At 40.6% G+C, this 21,758-nt stretch overlaps 1 protein-coding gene across 10 annotated transcripts in view; it reads right to left on the minus strand.

Annotated features, from left to right (window-relative positions):
- Positions 1–21,758, minus strand: part of TLN2 (talin 2) — a 386,133-nt gene that overhangs the window by 164,006 nt on the left and 200,369 nt on the right. For all 10 annotated transcript variants that reach the window (XM_039865415.1, XM_039865406.1, XM_039865408.1 and 7 more), the window contains 6 exons: positions 11,202–11,373; positions 9,403–9,500; positions 8,043–8,172; positions 7,106–7,258; positions 5,029–5,171; positions 2,929–3,056 (listed from right to left, as the gene is read on the minus strand). In XM_039865415.1, coding sequence (XP_039721349.1) covers positions 2,929–3,056; positions 5,029–5,171; positions 7,106–7,258; positions 8,043–8,172; positions 9,403–9,500; positions 11,202–11,337 — 788 coding nt within the window. In that variant the 5' untranslated portion in view covers positions 11,338–11,373. The remainder of the gene's footprint in view (positions 1–2,928; positions 3,057–5,028; positions 5,172–7,105; positions 7,259–8,042; positions 8,173–9,402; positions 9,501–11,201; positions 11,374–21,758) is intronic.

A 21,758-nucleotide genomic window follows, 5' to 3' on the forward strand; every position in this document is an offset into this window, starting at 1 on the left:
CTGAAAATCTTTTAATTTCTGATTTTCATTATTCTAAATAAACACTTTTACCAAGGTGTTATTGAGTCCAGAAAGCATTACAGAGCCTGAAGAAAGGTGAAAAAGAATCTCATGAAAAGGTCCATAGTATGCTGACTTTGAGCAAAAATGCTAAACAAATTTTCAAAAAATTTAAAAAAATGTACTCACTAAATGTACCCTACCCGGAAGCTAGGTGGGTGAAATCTCAGCCTGGCTATATCTTCAGCCTGGCTCTGTGACAAGTTTCCAACCTTCTGTTATTTTTAAAACTCTGAATTGTTCAAGCAGATAGTATATATGAAGGAAAGCTAGATGGGGGAAAAATATAAAGCCTGGCAAACATGGCCCAGCCAGTCGCTGGAGACAGCCCAGGTATATTATCCCAGAACAGACTCTGACTGTCCAACATACAATCAGGGAAATGTGGTATGTGGAATAATGTACGTAATGAAACATCTACATTAAATGAAAATGCCTCATTACCTAGACTAGGTTTGGTTTAATTACAAACTATATCAATTTCATAAGGAAAAATAATTGCCACCAGATATAATGAGCTTGTTTAATCTGGAATCTGAGTAAAAATACACATACCACTAGAGGCATGAGCTTTATACTATAATCTCAGAAATAAGAAAATTGACTAAATATAATTACCTAACCTTGGCTATCTCAGATTATTAAGAGAAGGGACCTCTTTAATGGAGTGTTGCTATGCAGCATTCGATAGGCCTGTAAATCACAGAAAATACTGCAAGAGCAATACTAATGCTCCGACAGTATTTGTGATCCTCACACCAGCAGTCAGCAGTACAAAAACATTCACTCTGATGTAGTTGGCACAACTAGTGACGCTCGGAAAGAGACCACAGGACCTTGTAATCACATTGTAAAGCACTTTCCCAATTTTGCTGCATATTGGGAGGCCAGTGAAAGGAACAACTGTGAAAGTAGGATTCCCTTTCTAAATAAGAGGACTCAGTGTGAGTAGTCAAAAGCTACCTGTGGAAAAATTCTATGTACCTGAATAAGCCACTACTCCTCTGTGACTCTTCTACATCTATGGCATAACACACATTGCCTTCTTAATTCACAATTAAGGGGGCCCTGAGAATTAGCTGTCCCAAAACTTTAGAGAAAAGGCATGCATGAAATGACCAGGGTAGCAGCATCATTTCAGGCACCCGATGAATGGCTACATTTAGATCACCTTTTTATCGGGGCCACGTAAGTTTACAGTTAAGAAAGCCCCAAAATGTGCAAATATCTTAAAAATTTTTGGTTCATAAATCTATTCTTCATTTTCTCCTGTTCTTCATCAGTCACTCAAAGAAGCATATGGAAACAAAAGATGTTGTTTCCTCCAGGGCTTAATGAGTTCTTGGTGTTTATCTGTTAATTTCCATGGCCATAATCCACAGGTTTATGATGCCAAATGTATCTGAGGGGCCAGTTGTGAGGTTTGAATGTGGAAATGTGAAACTACTAAAAGAGAATGTGCACATCACCTTTTGTAAGGTGTCCTGGGTGTCACAGAACAGGGAGAAAGGCAAGCTTCCTGTGGCTCCTGCAAGGAGGCCAGACTGACTGGGTACAAATGGGCCCTGAGGAACACTTGGCCATATGACTCGTTTGGAGAATATAGAACAAAAGTGACAGGACCTGCTCAAAACCATTCTGAAAGTCATCATATGGTATACTGTAGGATAAAGCATCATTTTAGAAAGGCTCCCTGAGATTCATTAACCCAAGGGTAGAGTTCTTTCGAAACAACTCAGTTTTAGACCAAACAGCGTGTTGGCCCCGCATTCTCAGCCACTAGGAGAATTTTCTTCTTACTCTAGGGTGTGTCTGCTGGTCTCTCCTACTTTCCACCAAAGTGAAAGTGGAGTCAATAGACTTGGACACAATACAATGGATGACTTACTCAGCACATTTCATGTTGGCATATCCTGCAGGAAACCTGACACCCGCCCACCCCCAGTCAGCATTAGCATCAGGTCCCCACTTCTAAAGCCTCTACAAGTTACATTCTAGGTGACAGCAAGATATTGATCACATCAAGATTCTGATTTTTTTATTTTTTATTTTGGCTTAGCCAAATGTTTCATCTTCCCTAAAAGGAAAGAGAAGAGAGACAGAAAGGGTGACTGAGTGATAGATAATGGAATGTTAACAGAGGAAGAAACATAAAAAAAAAAACATTGAAGAAGCCCAGATCAAAAGAGAGGGGAAGATTACCTCCGACCAATAGCAGCCGATGTATGGCTGGGTTTGTCCTGCTGGGTATTCCAGGAAACCAACCCTAAGGCCCATTTTCTATGGGGCCAGGATGAATCTGTAGGGTTAGTTTTCTCTTTAGTCTGAGCCAGAGAAAAATACTCCCATCATTTTATAAAAGGGAACCAAAGATCAGAAGGGTGAAAAGAGTGGAGCAAGTATTTAATCATCCTTTCGACGCAATGAAGAATTTGTAAGAGAGTAATAAAGAATGTGAAGTTCTGTCTTTTATACTCTGTTGTTCTCATATAAGAGTCTTAAAAAGAAATTAAAGATGATGAAATTTGGCTCCGTATGAAGAAGGCATGTTCTAATATGTAGAGGTTTCAGGAGATGGAAGAAGTACGTTCCTCAACTCCAGAGATATACCCTAGGACACGCTAGACAGTATAGCTTGGCAGAGTGCTACAGATTCTGAAGCAGATAACCTTCAGTCATCCCAACACTGAATTTGCAGGTCTCTTGCTTTCCCGAAGGCCCACAAATTTGATCATACACTTGACTGAGAAAAGCTAACAATCTCACAACTAGTTGAAACTGTGGTATGCATTTTACGTAGCTAGCTCAAAAATAAACAGTGAAAAAAAAAGAGGAAAAGAGAAAAAAGGAAAATAAGAGGTCATTTACTCTAGGAATCCGGGTTTGTGTTTGTGCTCCACGTGAGGTCCAAATTGTATCTGGGCTTGAAATCCACCAAACTCACAAGCTTTCTCGAAGGAGACAGGGTGGGAGCCATTCAGGATATCATCCCGAGCCTGAAACACAGGAGAAAGCAAAAAGCTTCAGGAGCTTGAGAGAATAACACATTTTGTCTACTGACAAGTTCCTGCACCTGGGTGCATACTCTCTGTGGAGCAAGGGGAAATGTACCAGACAACCCACAGCGATGCATTCAGGACACAGCAGGTGATTGTAGCACAGTAGAATTAGGGCAAAAATTAAAGTCTTCACCCAAAATTGCCTGTAGATGGACAGCTTCAGCCGTGTCCGGTGTATTAACACTAAAGCTTGAGTATAATCTAGGAAGGTAGAAGTGAATTGTGAAAAGTAAAGAGGCAAAGGGAAAGCCTTGTGAAATGACCAGATTCACAGAGGGGGAAACAAATACAACATACTTTTAATGACCCTAAATCATAAAGCAAATAGGAAAATTATCTAGAGATAAAATCAACCCAACCCAATAGGAAAATTATCTAGAGATAAAATCAACCCAACCCCGATCCCAAGATAAATAAGAAGGGGAACAGAGACAGACACAAGAACTCAATACTGCAGACATTTAGGGGAAATCATAAGCAAATACACAGTCCTAGAGTCAGGAACTCACTGAAGTTCTTCTCCTAGTTCTTGGTCCATTACTGCTATTGCTATTTGTTCCTTTTCTGTCTTTCTTTTCTCTACTCAAATGACCATCAGATCCCTCTCAGATGAACACTCTAAGCCAGCAGTCCCCAACCTTTTTGGCACCAGGGACCAGAGCTCCTATGAAAATCTAATACCTGATGATCTGAGGTGGAGCTGAGATGGTGATGCTAGCGCTGGGGACTGGCTGCAAATACAGATGAATCTTGGATCGCTAGTCCTCCTACTGTGAGGCCCATTTCCTAATAGGCCAGGGACCAGTACCAGTCCTACCAGTCCGTGGCTGAGGGGTTGGGGACCCCTGTTCTAAGCTATGGCTCTGAGCCTTAAACCAAAGAAGCATCTTCTTATTGCCCTGATATCTCCCTTCCTTCTGGCCCCCCAGCCTCTTTCCTCCTAGTCCTCTTTCCATGCCATTTTTCCATCTACTAAGGGATCAGCAAACTTTTCCTGTAAAAGGCCAGATAGGAAACATATCAAACCGTGTGAGCCATGCTGTCTGTCAGAACTACTGAACTCTTTCATTGGAATATGAGAGCAGCCACGGACTATATAAACAATTATGTGACAAAAAGGGGGCTTACAATGTGTAATATGTAAACGAATGAGCTGCATTCCAATAAAATTCTTTTACAAACACAGGTGATGCTGTGGTTTCTACTGTAGACACATAGGTACGTAAATAGGAGAGGAAAGAATGAAAGAAGTAAGAAAGGAAGAAAAATGGATGTTCTCCTTGAGCCAAAGGAAACCTTGGGGGCTGGCTAGTCCAAAGACCACATCTTACATATTGGGAAACTGCAACTCAAATGAGTTAAATGACTTGTCTAAGTCTAATTAGTTAATGGTAAAGAACAAGGTTATTGAGAGGATATTGTTTAGTTAATGAGAAGTACTTATTTTCTGACCAATATTCACTTATATTTTAAGATGCTAGAAAGCTTTAGTGCCTTTGAAGTGGTGAGCCAGTTAAGTGCCTCAAAGCCAGAAAGAGAGAGATAGTACAGGCCGCCAGGTCCCTATGTGAGAGGCCAAATAAAGACCCTCCTCTTGATGGCCAGCAGCTTACATCAAATATCAGTCTGCACCATAACCAAATACATGTGAGGAACCAGGAATAGCACAGGCTTTGGGGATACATGGGGTGTAGTACTAATAGCTTTTCTAAATATTAATTGTGTGGCCATAGACAATTACTTTCCTATGGTAGAATTATATTACCATGTTGTAAAAGAAGTTTCCTCCTGGAAACCGCATGCCACACATACGATGGAAGCCAGAGTCCAGCTCTTGCTCAGCACTAGCCACAGCCAGGGGCTTCCTGAACTTTCACCAACCTTCATGTCTGGGCATCAAATATGGTACCTGAACATAAAGTAAGTTCAGCTGCACAGGGTCTCTCGAGTCCACATTCTGATCCGAGTAAAAGAACTTTCGCCTAAGCAGCAACGTTTCATTTTCATCTACTCCTTGTTCTCTGAATGTTCGGCTATGATCCAGCCAATTTACTGCAACACAAGACAGATGAAAGAGCTGTGCTTATTTTTCCTCTTAATTTAAGGAGATTTATCAAAACAGCAGTATGATACAGATGTGGATTTCTATAATGCTGATATTCAGTAATAGTTACTTATGTTAGAACTGTGCTTTTTAATTTTGCAAAGTAATTTTACGTGTACCATCATGTACCATATGACATACTGAGAAGCAAATAAGAGAAAATTGCCAGCCATTTCTAAAGTTAGTTAAAGCCCCACAGTGAATTTATCATATGCCCCTTCCCTCTAGCGGGTAAAAGAAATAAGGAAATTAGTGCTTTATGCCAAGACAACAAAGTCAGCATTTTCCTTTAAGTCAAAAGTGGATATTTCAGTCTTGTCAGGTGAAATAATTTATAAACTGAGCATAATGAGTTATCTCTGACCCTAAGGAGAAAAGAGGAGGAAAATGAAAGTAATTGGGGGGGGAGGGGAGGACAGGACACTAGGAAGTGGGAGTGGCAGAACCCTGCCCATGGCCCTGCTTGAATCTCGCTCATTCAGAAAATGCTTGGCTGATATCAAGGTGCACAGGAATTGAACACTTTTCTACAATTCCTACACCTCTCATTCCTACACTCCTCCCTAGGATTAACATATACATTCTAAGTATTTATTGCAAGCGTCTTTAGATTATAAACAACGTTAGCACAGAGAATGTGTCAGATTGACCTCATCTCCCATAGTACCAGGAGAGTATCATACACATTATTAAAAATCCTCTGGATTTGTCTACTAAAGTCTCACTTGGAAAGAAGCACACAACTGGAAATCAAATGAGGCAGAAAAAATGGAGAAAGGGTCAGAGGAAAGTCTCATTGAAGATCAATAAACGTAATGACGATGATGACATCTTCCTGATGTAGCAGCAAGAACAAGGAAAGAAAGAAGCTAGAAAAGTCTCAATGAATTGTGCATGAAGTAAGATCTTCTGGAGGGAGGGGTGTCAGGAAGCCAGGTGCACACAGCACAGGCTTTGGGGATACATGGGCTGTACTAATAGCTTTTCCAAATATTAGCTATATGGTCATAGAAAATTACTTTCCTATGATAGAATTATATTATCATGTTGTAACCCCTAAGGAAATAATGGCTCTAGACAATGATCATCAATGGTTATTAATAACACAAAAAGGAAACAACCAGATACAACTTCCTAATGGAAGTACAGCAGGTTCTTTAATAACATCGTTCCATCTTAACGTTGATGAGATGCTGTAGAAACTTAAATCTCGTTTCTATCAATTGGCCTATGGTAAAACTGTTTTTTTTATACATCATTTTGCTTAAAGTCACAGAACCTATGACGTTAAATGAGGACTTACTGTACACAACACTACATATGAAGGAGTCTTTATTTAATAAAAAAAATTCACTTACACATGAATCTGATCAAGCCTCCAGATCTCAGTAATTAAAAGGAGGGGGCAGGGGTGGGCAGGCTGAGATAGAAGAACATGCTATATGACCTCACAGGTATGCAATCACAAAACCCAAACTATAGAAAACTCTATACAAATAACAATCTGGTTTCTTCCTCCTAAAAATTTGAAGAAAACAAAATATAAAAGATGGAGGCAAGTCCTCAGAACTAAGAGGTAAGCAACACATCATTCAACATTATTTGAACCCCAGTTCAAACAAACTGTTAAAAAAAATTGTGTTAGAAGACAATGGAGAAAACTTAAACGTGCCTTATATATTTGATTAAGAGATTATGTTTTTAGAAGTAAAATAGTCATTTTTTAAATAGTTTTAATCTTTTAATGACACAGACTAAATAAAATATTTACAGATAAAATGAAAAAACAAAAAACCCTGCCTTGGGTCATATAGTTAATAGGAGGGGAGTGAGGCCTGGCAAAACCATGTGCCTGTGTCACACTTCCTTCTCAGACACTTACGGTCATCATCTGTGTGAAGCTTAGCCTTCAACTTCTCCATTTTCCTTTCATCTCGTAACAGTGTCCTATCTTTTTTTAGCGTACCCGTCCCTTCCTCTTTCTTTTCTTCAATTGTTTCTTGGATTAAAGAGTATTCTTCATAGTTTGTTATTCCTAAAAATAAAAATTATGTTATATTATCAGATTACATACTGCTATCTCCTCTTACAATATGGGTCCTGTAATACTCCTAGAAGTCCATGGTGGCAAAGGACAGAAAGAAGCTTTACCCAGATGAGGGTCGGGGGCCACCCATAGAGCACATATCAAATAACTCTGGCTGAAAAGGAGTATTTTCAGTTAGTTTATGCTTAAAATGTCATGTGCAGTTCTTCTGTCTAATTTTCAAGAAGTACGAAGTAGAGATCATGTAGAACAAGGCAAGACAATGTCAAACGAGAAATGGCTGAAGAAGCTGGGCTCCATTTGCATGAAGAGTAAACTAAGACAGACCAGGCTACTTTCTTCAAAGATCTGAAGAGTCTTATGTAGAAAGGAAACAGATTCGTTCTCTGAGATTAATAGAAGCTATAAGAAAAAAAGCTATGTAGCAATTGATCATATATAGGCTGTTCCCATGTGTCCTCAAGGAGATACAGAATCTCTGCAATGGGTGGGAGACAGAATTATATGATCTCAGAAACAGCATTTGCAATATGAAAACTCAGCTTTTGAAAGAGAAGTAAAAGCTCTCAATTTTGATTTAGTGAGAAGTTCAAGTGTTTATAGTACCAGTCAGTGCATTTGCAAATCAGGAGAAGGATCACACTCTCTTGAGATTGGCAGAAATCAGAGTGCTAGGACACATTAAAGATTGCGTAGATACTAAATAGGGGTGAAAAAAAGATGCATATAATTAAAATAACAAAAACTTGAACCTAGGCATGTGATTACTCACCTATCCTACTGCAAATAGTAACCAGAAGCTCCCCAACTGTTTTGGAGTCATCCACCATCACTGTTTTCACAGATCCATCCAGCATCCGGATTTTCTGAGGTCTCTGTTTCTTTTTATATTCCAAAATATCCTAGAGCAGAAGCACACAAACATTCATATGGCGTAGGAAACTAGAGAATGAACTTGGACACCTTTCTTTAAAAAATAAAATTTTTCTGGCACACCTCTGATTTTCTCCTTCAAAGCGTTCACCAGGTTTTTGCCACTAATGCAGGAACTCCAGGGTTAAATAATTGCTTTCATCAAGATTGTTAAAATATCTGATAATGAATTTGCACCCAAAGAATACTATTTATAGCTCACAATTACTGAAAACTAACCCCTGTAAAGTGAAAGTAGCATATGTCCTCCTGACAGGCTGGGAAGGATCTGCTCTAATGAGAATTAGCAGAGGAAAATTCCTACTTGCTTTTTAAAAAGCCAGTTGTGTGCTTCTCCAATTATCTCTTACATGGTTATAAGCAATTCTTAATATCTATGTCATGAAGGACATAAATAACACCCCCATAACTCCTCGCAGTTACAGGATATCACAGTAGGACTGGTTTTCTTGGTAATGGCAAGGCCAATCAAAGGTCATAAGTTGGGGAGTTATCTCTAAACAGAGACTTTTTTACTACACATCTTAAAAATAGAATTATGGAAGAGAAAATTAAACAGCACAGCCTACTTCGCTCTTGCTTTATGAAATACTGACCAATCTGACGTGCATTTCACATACCAAAACTCAGTATCTCAGAGGTTAAAACGAACAGAGCATTTAACACTTTTTACTCATTTATTCATATACATTTACTCTCTCCACTTCCATAGCACAATCACTTTTTTTTGTTACTATTATGGATAATTATTAAACTTACATCTAATGTGAACTTTCTTTTAAAAAAACAAAACACAGATTGAAATTCAATCTTTGACTACCTTGAGGATTATATTTATGTTTTCCCTCAAATCTATCATTACTTTTTATCACCAATCACTAGGATACTTCACGAAAATGCTGTACCTTATTTCGTAACTACCAAGTCCAATAATGGCATGTAGAAACAGCTTTAAATACTAACCTCAAGCTGCTTTAATTGCTCAGTGGAGTTTCAAGAATTTGGACTACTGGTATTGTCTATGATGACCAGGACAGCCCTTACAAAATACATTATGTTGAAACTACTAATAAGATGCCCTTGAATCAAAATAAATTATTGGGTCTCCCCTTTACTTTGAAGCATAATTGTGTTGATTTCCATGGAAGGCTCAGGGACAAAGCAATTTCAAAAACCAAGAAACGAGATCAGTTGCATACCCCATTTCGCAACATGTAGTAATCCAGTGTTCTGCCTGCTTCCAACCAAATTCCTTTCCTGGGGTCTTCATCAGAGAGAAACAGCCCATAGTCAGAAGCTGGAAGATAAATAGAAAGAAAAATAGAAGACAAAGTAATGAAGCCATCACTGACTTCCAGGCCCTGAGTCCGCTGACCTGGCAAGAATGAGTCTTCTTCAGTAGAGAAATGTTTCGTTTTGACACCACAAGCAGCCACTGGGACTAAAGCAGATGAGGAGGAATAAGAACTGAGTTGCAAAAGCAACACCCGCAGACAAGGTTCATTTTTCTTAAAACCAGTGGGAAGTAATTGTGTTAAAATTGAGGTAAACATCAGGAACAAAGCAGTCCAAATTTCTTTCTAACTGAATTTGGCTCTGTTCCTTATCACTTGCTATAAAAACCAGGCCAAGAATCCATGAAGAATAATAAGATAGAAATGGAGAAAAAAATAAAATGACCATCTAAAACCAAGGCCACTTGGGCCCAGAGGGACCAATGGAGCCTTTACATTTGGAATAATTTCTCCATCATCTCAACATAGTATTAAAGAAGATAAGTAGGAGCTCCCTGTGAGATGGAGCTTCTGGCCTCCATGCCACCAATTATGAAAAAAGTTGAATAATTAAACTCCATGTTCTCCATAGAAATCCAGGAAGTACAAAGGGTGGTAGCAGGAGGAAAGCAGTATCATTTCCTGGATAAGGACCCCTCTCTTTCTTAATGTGATTCAAAAGACCCTCGAAGATCCAGGTGAGGATCTGAGCTCCTGTTGTTCCTTAGAAAAACAACTCCAAGATCTTTAAAGGTTTCTATACTTTCCGAGCTACAAAGCGATCCAATCCAAAGCAAGGAAAAACCTGAGAGAAAAACAGTAACAATCAGCATTTGGAGTAAGGTTGGGGAAGTAAGCAAATTTTATTTCTGGGTAATCTAGAAATAAGTGTTTTTAAATAATATAAATAATGCTTTAGACCAAAAGATCAGCAGTTTTATAAAAAATGTATTTTGAAGACCCATTTTACCTATAATTATCCTTGATATTTATGCTTCCAATTTTTAAGCTAAGTTTTATACCACTTCCATACTAAAAAAGTTTTATCAATCTGGGAGAAGTTCCAGCTTCTCAAGCGTCTGGCAAATAATCACTAAATAAAGGAAGGAAATGTAGAGAGAAGAAAAAGGGAAATGGAAAAATGGTATGAGTGGCTTTTGTTTAAATTTAGATTAATGGGGGTCTTCTTAGTGGTTTAACGAAATATTAAACAAAACATATATCATAAATGCCTTTAAAAAAAATGGTGTGAGATAAAATTTATAAAGTCCTTTCGAAGTACTTGAAATATAAGTCTTGGCCTGGGTCCTGATGGCAGTTCAGGTCTTCTTCAGGCTGTTGGCAATGGAAAGTTTTCATGCACAGAAAACAGGGCTCAGGATATACAAAATCCGTAATTGTTATAAGCAGCAAATGAGATGATGTATCAAAAAGTGTATCAAAAAGGCAAATGAGATAATGTATCAAAAATATCAAAAAGTGACTTGTAAATTGCAGAGCGCAATGCTGGGAGGGTCATGGTGATGGGCTTTGCTGGTCAGTGGCAGATGTCATCACACAGGAAGCCTCACACAGGAAGCAAGTAGTATCCAGGCTAAGAAGACATTTCAGTTGAATACATATACTAGTGGGCATGTGTACCATCCAGAGCCTCCATTTCTTTCGCTACTAAATGAAGAACATACAGACATATTTCAAGAAGCCCGCAAATCACCAACAGCTACCTTGGCCAGTTTGTGCCTCGGGCACCCGTTCCCGAATGACTCGACATGCGTCGTACACGGCTGTAGATGGTTCGAACTGCATGGTCTTCACCACATTGCAGTGGCGGACACAAATCTTTAAGGACAGGGCCACCATCTTCCTAGATGATTTGAAGACTCTCACTTAGAATGCCTAGAAAACACAGAGACAGACTCTGATAGTCAGGATAATTATTCATTCTGAGGGGGGGAAAAAAACACGCTAGACTCTGAATCAGCTTTAAAAATCAGAAGAGAATAAAACAGCAATTAAAGAGAGTGCTTTGCATAAACACACAAAAACTAGAACTTTGAAAAATTTAAAATAAAACAGCAGTATATGGTTTTGGAGCTAACCTTGCCATAGGATGGCAAGTAGAGTCCCTTGGGAAGAGAAAATACAGAAGTCACCCAACCTCCTTTTCCAAGGCTGTTCCCTGCTTGGAGTTTTCTAAAAGGGGTCCCATCGGGAGTGGCATTTCCCAGGTCACCGTTCTTCAGATGAGAGGCAGAGAGCCTTGGGAGCCCACGGCTGTCTCCTGAAGATGCCTCTGTCCTCACCATCAATGCTCAGTCTCCCTCCCCACCAGTTCCTGGGGACACGGGAAGAATCACCAATGCCCTCTCGGGTATTCCCTATGGCAAAAGAGTTCCGCCACATCATGTTCCAGAAGATTTGGCTTCTGGGCCTAATCTAGACTGTAAATCTGAGCAAGAGGTACTAGAGGTACTGTGGTCACTCTGCCTCAATTTCCCCACAAATAAAGTAGCTACAGTGATATCAGCCTTGTCTAATTCATGGAAGAATTAAATCCCAAGAGGATATCCAGGCCAGGCCAATGCGCAGCCACCAGAATGGCTGATTTTAAACACCCCAGTGTGCCAGACGGCTACACACTCTTAGGAGGTCACAAAGTGAAGAAAATGCCAATTCAATTGTTATTTTATTCAAACTACTGGGATATTTTGCTTCTGATGCAGTTCAATGGCTTTAGAAAATATTGCAGGTTTAGGCTAGGTGTGAATTAATTCATAAACGACTTTTTAAAATTCAAACCCAATAATTTAGGTCATTTACTTTGAGTTGGTACATCTGGTTTATTTCAACTACCTGCTATCCTATAGCCAGAAACTGACCCCTTCCATCCCCAAACCCTGCCCCAGCCTAAGACAGTCTCTATCAATGCATGCCTTGAGCCCAAGAGGGAGGCATCTTCCCTGCATCTGAGAACACAGACTTACCCCGCTAACTGTCATCTTGGCAAACAAAGTAAGGCACGTTATAGTTATCAGAATCCTAGAGCTGCATGGATAACATAAAGCTATGTGAATTTCAAGCTCATACTCCTTTCTTATGTTTTACTAGAGAATATACAGGGAGTAAAGCTGTACCCCAGCTCGCTTTATGCCCTTTTCCCACTTAAGAATGCAAATGCTAAGAAGCAGTGAGGTGGCCAACAGGCACAGAAGACAACAGGCTGACCAGGCCCAGACTAAGGAGTGGGTGCCTCTAGGGCATCATTTCTTAGCATGCTTGATTGATTGCTGGCTGCCTAACAACAGGTGACTAAATCACTTGGATACAGAGGACATTTTAAAACAGATGATCTGTTGTCCTTGGGCAGGGTGTACACACACTCTCATGAAGCAAGCACTCAGGCCAACCAACTGTAAAGTTATTCTGTCCACTTACGTTCTGAATGATTATATCTGTGAAAGTGTGAAAATATTTGTTACTTGAGAAATATTAAGAAACACTTCTCAACAAACAACAGCAGTGTTCACTGGAAATCTGCCCCAAATTGAATTAATTTACTACAGTCTGGGTTGTAGTAAATTAGATGGTTGACACAGCAGAGGAGTTCAAAATATCCGATGATTTTCCATCTACAGTATCAAGGACTTTTAAAGTCATATGTAAAAGGCTCTACCCAACTTTCTTTTTGCAAGCATATTCAACCAACTAACTCCTTAATTTAGAGAAGCAAAATTTAAACTCTAGAGACAGACAAATTTGCTGTAATGCAGATTACTCCATGAGATAGTTTGTCCTCTGAGGCTGGTGACAATTTTGGGGTTTCCTGAACCACTGAGATCCTTGAGCATGGCTGGTGGTAACAGAGAGTGCAGAAGGCCACAGACTCGATGTCATGGATGCCCTTTATGGGATGCGCCAGAGAAGATGGGATGATTGATCTCTTCCATTCCCTGGGAATAGGAGGTAGTATTAACTGTCCCTGAACTAAGGATGCCCTTCTCAGGCTAATAATTGGGCTTTCTGAAGAGCAAATGAATAGTTCCTGTAGCCAAGCAGATACAGAGATTCAGTCAAAGGGGAAAACAGAACCATGACATTGAGCCACAGCAGGACAGTAAACAAACACAGGAGCGCAGAAGGAAGACACATAGGGGAGTGAGGAGAAAGGGGCAAATGGAGAAGCAGGAAGCAGACAGAAGCAGGGAGCCTGCAGGACAGAGCCTGGGAAACATAGGAGAGAAACCCAAAGAGCTGGGAAGCAGAAGTGAAAGAGAGAAGCATTAAAAATACGACAGTGAAGGAAAATCTCTATCCAGAACAACTGGAAACAGGAAGAAGCCATTGACTGAGGTGTGGAAACTGCTAGAGGCGTGGGTTTGGGATCACAAGTCTCTAATGAGTTTCTTTGGGACATATTCAGTGGAGAGATAGAGCAGAGTGGAGTACAAAGTAAGAGATATAACAAGGAGAGGAAGCTGCTTTCATATTTTAAATCCTTTGGACTAGAAAGATCATCTAGGGATTGAGCAAGATAGAGACCCAAGGACTGAATCCTGGAATGATGTTCTAAAATCAAGACAAGGAGAAGGATCCAACAAGGAGGCCAAGTGGTAGGTGAGGGAGGAGAATGGAGACGGGGTGGGGCTAGAAGAAAGTGCATCAAGCAGGAGGGAGAGATCGACTGTGCTAAATGCTGACGCAGTTCAGGGAAGATGAAAACGGAGACACGACTGAATCTGGCAGCCCGGAGGTCTGGCAGCTGAGATAAGAGGAGCTTAGTGGAGGGGTGAGGCCAGAGCAGTGGTTCAGGATAGGGATGAGGAGAGGGCTGGCAAAAAGAAGGTAGACTCATCTCCTGTGCTGGAAGGGGCAGAGAAACAAGCCGTGGCTCCAATTGACGCTTTTAAGGCTTTTATCCAGAAGTACGCATCATGTGGTTGCTGCCAACTCCAGATTTACGCATTATCTATATAGACATGGTTTCCCCCAATTACGGCCCTTAAGGGAATCCCAGGACCGCTAAGTGCCCTTCCTGGAGGCAGGCGCCTTACCATGCATGATCTCCATTCTGGACTGGGCCCATGCTGCTGCCTGGATCTGTGTGAGGACGGAAGCGGGAAAGTCTAGGTTCAAGGAAAGGGTGCTGGACAGAGTCTGTGGTTCAGGTTCAATCCCAGGCCTGCCAATGCCTCGGACCTGTGAGCCCCGTTACTTTTCCTCTTTCTGTTCTTCAGAGAGCAGTAAGCCACCAGCTCCCATGAAAGGAGTCTGCCAACAGACATTCGATGCTCGGCCAACTATTCTCACGGGATCCCATTGTTGCCTCATCCTCATGTCTCACCAGGGAGGCCACAGAATGGAAGCCACTATCCTTAGTTCAGGATAGATGTTTAACAAACCAAGGGACACCAGAGATCCATTATGGGTATTAACTTTTGTACCATCTCATAACAACCACTGGAAAAAGCATCGATATCACTACATGGCAACATAGCATACGAAAACACCTAAAACCAACCTAGTCACTCTGAAAGAGCACTATGCAGCGGTCAGACACTAAAAGCCTCTAATTTCTTCTTCTTCCTCCTCTTAGCAATCTGTTTTATTATGACTCAGTGTTTCCAATAATGAAGCACGAAACAAAGCCAGCAGTTTCCTTCATGGGAATGTTAAAAAATGCAAACTGTGGACATAAAAAGTAATTTGTAAACTAAAAAATTAGGTATAAAGACAAAGTATTTTTATTATCATGCGATAGGATAATGCCCATAAAAAAACCTCGGTGAGGGCCGAAATCAAAGTTCATGGTGATTTAATCATTCCACAGGGGACGTGGCACTGATGTGTGTCTAGCATCACTCACAACAGAAGGAAATACTTGCAAAATGGACACCTGTTGGAATTAAGTGTCCTAACTTATAGCACGAAGAGAGTAGAATACAGCATACAACAGTCTATGTAGTTTCGACACTGTGAGAAGTCTCACTACCCGTCTGCTAAAGTCCTGAGAAAGTCGTGCAGCTCAGACAACATTCTGTGATAAAGACTGATGCTCCCTCCCCACTGTGATATTCTCAGGGCAGCACAGCACTGGTACAGCCTGCACCTGGCCCTCACTTCCACTTTTCTGTATCCTCACCCACTCCGCTAATTCCTGCCTCTCCAAGGCTGGGAGCCTTAGGGAACTGACCAGGTTTCCTTTCTCAGGCCTGGCTGCAAGAAGGCTTAGAGCAGTGTTGTTATAATCTAATCCATCTCTCTTTTATGATCCTATCTTTGTTATTTTTTTTCTTTTACCCCAATTTGAATGCATGCTATCTTGTTGGGCCTGAAATCCCCCTTTTTTTTTGGTTTGTTTTTGCTAAAAGAAAGGGTATAATTCATAAAAGATGCATCGCTTTCCTTTTCATAATCTCTTCTCACTCTGACCATTTTTGCCCTAATTGTATAAATGAAGGTCACCTGGACCAACACAATAACCCTTCTATGTCATCCATTGAGAAGATGAGCCAATGGAACCAATGGTGAAACCCAGACATTATCTTTTTAAAGCAAACACTTTTCAGGCCCAGGGAGCTGTAAACAGTCCAGTATGATGGCAGCAGTGCTGGCTGCCGAGCCTCGCCCAGTCCGCCCTGGGACAAACAAGTCCATCTTAGCCAAAGCCTCCTCCTTTCTGAAAGAAATGCATATCATTGGTTAAAAGGAGAAACCACCCCTTGGATCTCTGCCCTGATAAGTGAGGGTGATGAGGTGCTCCAACCCCACCCCTGACTTAACCAGTTGCCACACTGAGCGGGTTACTTAAGTGCAATTTGCCTCAGTCTCCTCCTCTATAAAACGGGAGATAATAGATCCACCTATAAGGTTGCTAGAGAATTAAATAAGTTAATACATGTCAAAGGCACATAGGAAGTGCCAGGTCATGGTTCGTTATTATTAATATTACTCATGGGAGTTAGGGAAACACTGGAAGCAGCATACTGCATTCAACTACCACCTGGGCTGCAAAATTCATCATATTGTTTATTTTGTATCTGTTAATACCAGATATTATAGGCGTTAGGGAGCAGATAGATAAGATTCCTGTCTAGATGGAGCTTACCTTCTAGTAACTCTATTCACTATACAGTTCCCTTGTTCATCGTTACTCAAGTCATATTATGTGCTTTTTCTAGACGCAGAACTATCTAAAGAGGAGCTAGGAGGCTGAGTGTGTTTGTGGAGCAGGTAACTCTTAGCACCTAGGCTGTTCTCTCAAAGGTCAGCTGGATTCCCACAACCCAAGAACACGAAAGGAAAAATCACAGCCTTTGGGGCAGGGCTGGCAACGGAGTAGGACCCTATGCAGAGGCAGTGCATGGGAGGCGCCATCTGCTCTGCACAAACTCCTAGAGAGCAGAGGTGTGCCACTCGGCTGGCAAGACCACAGGGCCAAGCCACGATGCTTCAGAGGGACTCTGAAGCATTCCCATTCTCTTGCTCTAGCCACTGACTCCGTTCTGACCCACTCACTGGAAGATCCCTGCACCCAATTATGTTGTTGACTGTTACCTGTCCCTTTTTGTCCACTTCCAATAACAGCATGCATCATATAACCGCATGTCAGCATAAAATATGGGCCTATATAAAAGCTATCATTCATCTGTGTTTATATCTCAATCTCCTGTGAACAATTCTGCTCTTACAAAGAAGTGTCCTGGAAAGAGTTTCCCCTTCTCTCCATCCCTTACCTGCTCCTCTGAAAGGGAAGGAGGGGAATAAGCTCATCTGACAAGTAGGAATCTGTAATGATTCAGTCATAGCTACCCAGAAGTGCCTCAAAAGCAAAAACCAGGGTCTTGTTCCAGTCTTGCTCTCTTGGGTTGTCTGTGCTCAGGTATCTTGGGGCTCACCTTGAAAATTCAGACTCCATATACTGAGCCCATGGGTGCCTGTCTGTCACTGTCTAGGATATAAGACAGGTCAATGGTTTACTGGGAGCCAGATATCTTTAATTCAAGGGAAGGGGTGGGAGGAGAAGAAGGAAGAGCCAAGCGTCTCATTTTGGTCTCATCAATAGTCCAGCTTTAACAGGGAGCCAAATGCCTCCCATAATAACCTTGTCTCCCTACTGGGCCCCTTACATCTCTTCCCAACTAGTAAGAGCCCTGAGGGCAGAGTCTGTAAGGAAAGACACCTATAGTATCCCAAGCCACAACTTGTGTGAGCTCCAGCTAATAAACTTCTCAAGGAAAACAGTAAGTAAGCACAGCTAACATGATCTTTCCATGTAGCTAAAAGCCTACTTAGAAAAAGACCAGAATGATCATGCTCCTCTTTGCAACCAGAGTACAGAGACCAGAGAACCAGAGAGAATACTCATGTAAGAATCTCTCATTAGTTCTCCCTCAGTGGGGAATAGGAGGCCAAGACTATTGTTTGAATTTGAATACTTCAACTAGAAATAATAGTCATTAAAAAGGTCAGCTGGTAAAGGAACACAGGAGAAATGATTAACCATCCACACATGTGTGAACTTAGTGGCAGTCCAGGCAAGTCAATAAAAATTCCAGCCAAGGGGTTGGCACCCAGGGCTGCTTTGCAAACTTCAGGGCTACCACTGTATACTTAACCCACAGGGCTACCACTGTATACTCTTGTCTTTGTCTGTTCCCAAAACATCAGTAATGAGATATACACACAACACAGTACCTGGAATACATTGCCCATTTCCACTCTCCTCTGAGAGCAAAGACTGTATCATTATAGCCACCTTTGAACCTTGAGGCCCTAGAACAGTACCCAGCACACAGTTGATAATAAATGTTTGTGGAATTAATATGTGCTCTATGGAAAGATTTTAAAAGATTTTTAAAAATTAGTCACTAGGAATTATTCACACTAACATCATGACTGATATTATACAAAGATGAACAGAGGGCAAATCCCCAGCAGACACAACTGTTTCTACCCATCAACAACCTGTTTCATGGACCACAGAAGCTTAGCCTCATGGCTTACACGATGAAGTTGTCCAGCTTCGCAAATGAGAAACTCAAAAAAGAACCAAAGCCCCATCTGTTGGGAATACTAGGAAGCTCCCTGAGAGCAGGGACCATGTGTACTGCTCACCACAGTACCTGCCACAGAGAAGGACTTGGTTTGTATTTATTTAATACTTGGATGGAGGGCAAGTCAGCAATTCTATCTTCACTAAGAGAGCCAATAAGTGTGTCTGTAACAGGGAATGATGGGAAAAGACCTTTGATATTGTTTTCCATTTTCAGATAAACTATAATCTTGAGATCAAGAGACGTTCACTGCTAGAAATCCACGACCAGACCATCCCACATTGCCCTAAGGAACAGAGTCAGCTGTGCGTGTGGTAGGACTGGAGCCAGCCAAGGAGCACTCCAACTTACCCTCCCATCCCCAGTCGGCTCCTGGCACTGGCACCTGAAATTCCATCATTAAGTATACTGTTGGTCATAAAGATTTGTTCCCAGTTCAACCTTACTGTAATAGCAGATATTTGCATTTATCAACTATCCCTGTCTCAGAATGTTATGTTTCAGAACCTTTCAGACAAATGAATTGAGAGCTGCCCTTTATTAAAGATGATGCCTAGTTACCAAGAAATTCTTAGGAGGAAAGAATAGTTTACTGTAGACCAATCCAGAACTCTGGCACTGCTGAGAAAGGGCAGAGAAGTGCAAGAAGAAAACCTGCTTAAAAAAAAAGGGAAGCAGACCCCTATGTGTTCACAGTGTTATAATATTGTTTGGACATGAATTTTAATGCATATAGCATTTTGAAATACATGGGCAATCAGGTTCAAACTGCTCAGCCCAATGGTCAGGACCCTGCATCCGCCCATTTCCCATCTCCTGCTCATGCTGTAAGAACTCTCCATTTTAACAAAACTGATATATTTTCAATTCCTGCATAACTGCCTCTATTTGAGCCTGTGCTGCCTACCTCCATCTGAAATGCACCACCCTGTTTCTCTAGTCCTTGCATCCTTCAAGCTCGGCGTCAAGTTTGCTTCTATAACCTGGTTTTTCTAACCACCCCACGGCTGCCTCTGCTCTCCTCAGCTCTGGGTGCACTCACATCTGTAGCCCTCGCTCCCGCGCCGGCCTTCCCGGGCTGAAGTTCCAGTGGAACTAACAGGAGCTGCTATTCCCCATGTTCATTTGGCACTGAAGAGTTCCATGGCGCTTGCGCAGATGTCTTTTCTCTGGATGTGATCAACATGTTACAAAATAGATTTTTTTTTTTTTTGCATCCCCATTTCACAGATAAAGACTGAGGATCTGGGAGGACAGGTGAATTCCTGGCCTGTGTGTGGAATATACTGTTGTTTCCTGTCAGATCACTAAGAAGGATGTGCTGGCTTTCCAGCAACCTACTGTGGTCATCCACACACTGTCTTCGTCCTCTTGCAGTCTACCTTCCAGTCCTGCTACTTTCTTCCTCATACAAGTTAAAGAAGGAAGAAAGATCTAAGTTTTATTCTGATTTTGAATTCTTTTATACCCTAGTTCAAATGATTTGAAGCTTTTCACAAAAATAGATAAGACAGAAAAATAAAAGGTCAGGCCCACCGGGGGCTCTGCCTCCTACTGTGTGCTGTTTAAAACAGAATAAAAATAAATATAGTGATTTCCTTAGGAGAGCAGTAAAATGGGTGAAATATGTATAGACAATGATTTTTTTTTATTAACAACTGAACTTCCGCATGTTGCATGATTACATGTCATACACTGAACTAAGCACTTTACTTAATGATTCAGTGAGAGAGGGGCTATTTAGCCTGGATAATCAGGCTTAAGAGGTTGTCTCCTAAGTATCAGACACACACACTGGAGGAAAGAGAGGTTTAAATCCAGGTCAGTAAGAATCCAGACTTCCATGTCTGGCCCCACCCCATCCAAAGATAAGCTCTGCTAATATTTTGACACGTCTCCTTCCAGTATTTATGCATAATTTCACATAGTTGAGGTGACATGCTCTATATAATTCTGTATCCTGATTCCTCCCATTCTAATTACATAATAATCATTTTCCACAGTATTACAAACTAATTAAAAATGTTTTTAGTAGATAAATAATATCATAGTGCAAGTCATCATAGCTTACTTAGCTGAATCTTTGTTTTTGTTTGTATCGGCTATTTGTAAGTTTTCACTAATATAAATAAGACTAGAAAGGGATTTTTTTTCTATTTAAAATTGTCTTTAATTTCAAATTTTCTTAGGCTAGATTTCTTCTTTTGAAAGGAATCATTAATTTTAAAAAGCAACCCAGAAGATATCAAAACCCCATGAAAAAATAAAATCTGAATGTACAGATGTCAGAAGTACAGTTTGATTTATAGGTTAGCTAAATGAATATGCATTAACAACTGGGAAAGCCAATAATCAATCTAGATTTTATAGTTCAATCTATTCCACAGAACAACTCTGCTAGCAAGGGCTCAAGCTGCAAGGAACCATATCAAAAGATGGAGTTGACAAAGGCAGAAATGGGGAGGAAACATCTGGCATGGGCAATAAACCAGATTTATAGAAAAGAGACAGAGGGAAGATAGAGGCTAAACAAATTTTAAAATTTATTACAAGCAGGAGAAATGACACACAGACAGAAGAAAGGCTTGGGCTAGAATTTACTTAAGAAAATAGGTGGTTATGCACAGTAAGTATCAATGCTCTGCTTTCTGTAAGCCCAAGTTTGTAGAACTGCCTAAAAGGTAGAACAAGAATTTAAAAAAAAAAAAAAAGGAAAGAAAATTGAAAATTTAACTAAATTGAAGCACTGTAGAGCACCATTTTCCTATACTTAATAAAGCCAAATCAGAAGTCTTGCCAATTTCATCAGTGAGTTATGGATAAGATTTACCTTTCTAAATGACAAAACTGAATCGAATTTAAGTCTATATACATAAATTACTTCATTAGGAGCATAGGGAAGAAACAAATGTGTCCCCATGGGAGATGATATGAAATCATGAACTCATGACAGCATACTTGAGTACAGCATAGTATTTTAAAACATTATCTTAAGATAGTGTCAACATTTGTTATCTGTCTCTACAACCTGGACTAGTTCTTAAAAAAAAAAAAAAGAAAAAGAAAAGAAAACAAGTACGAAACTTAATATAAAGCTGGAACAAGAGTAGAAGAAATGCAGAGACAAGTCAAGAGAGAGGGAGACGAAGAATAAGAATCCCTAAAGAAATGGCAGAACGAAGAATTTCCTTCCTTTGCAAGTGTGAGTGCCTCATCTATAGGAATTAT

This window comes from Pteropus medius, unplaced genomic scaffold (assembly GCF_902729225.1).
Source record: "Pteropus medius unplaced genomic scaffold, Ma_sr-lr_union100, whole genome shotgun sequence".
Lineage (NCBI taxonomy): Eukaryota > Metazoa > Chordata > Mammalia > Chiroptera > Pteropodidae > Pteropus > Pteropus medius.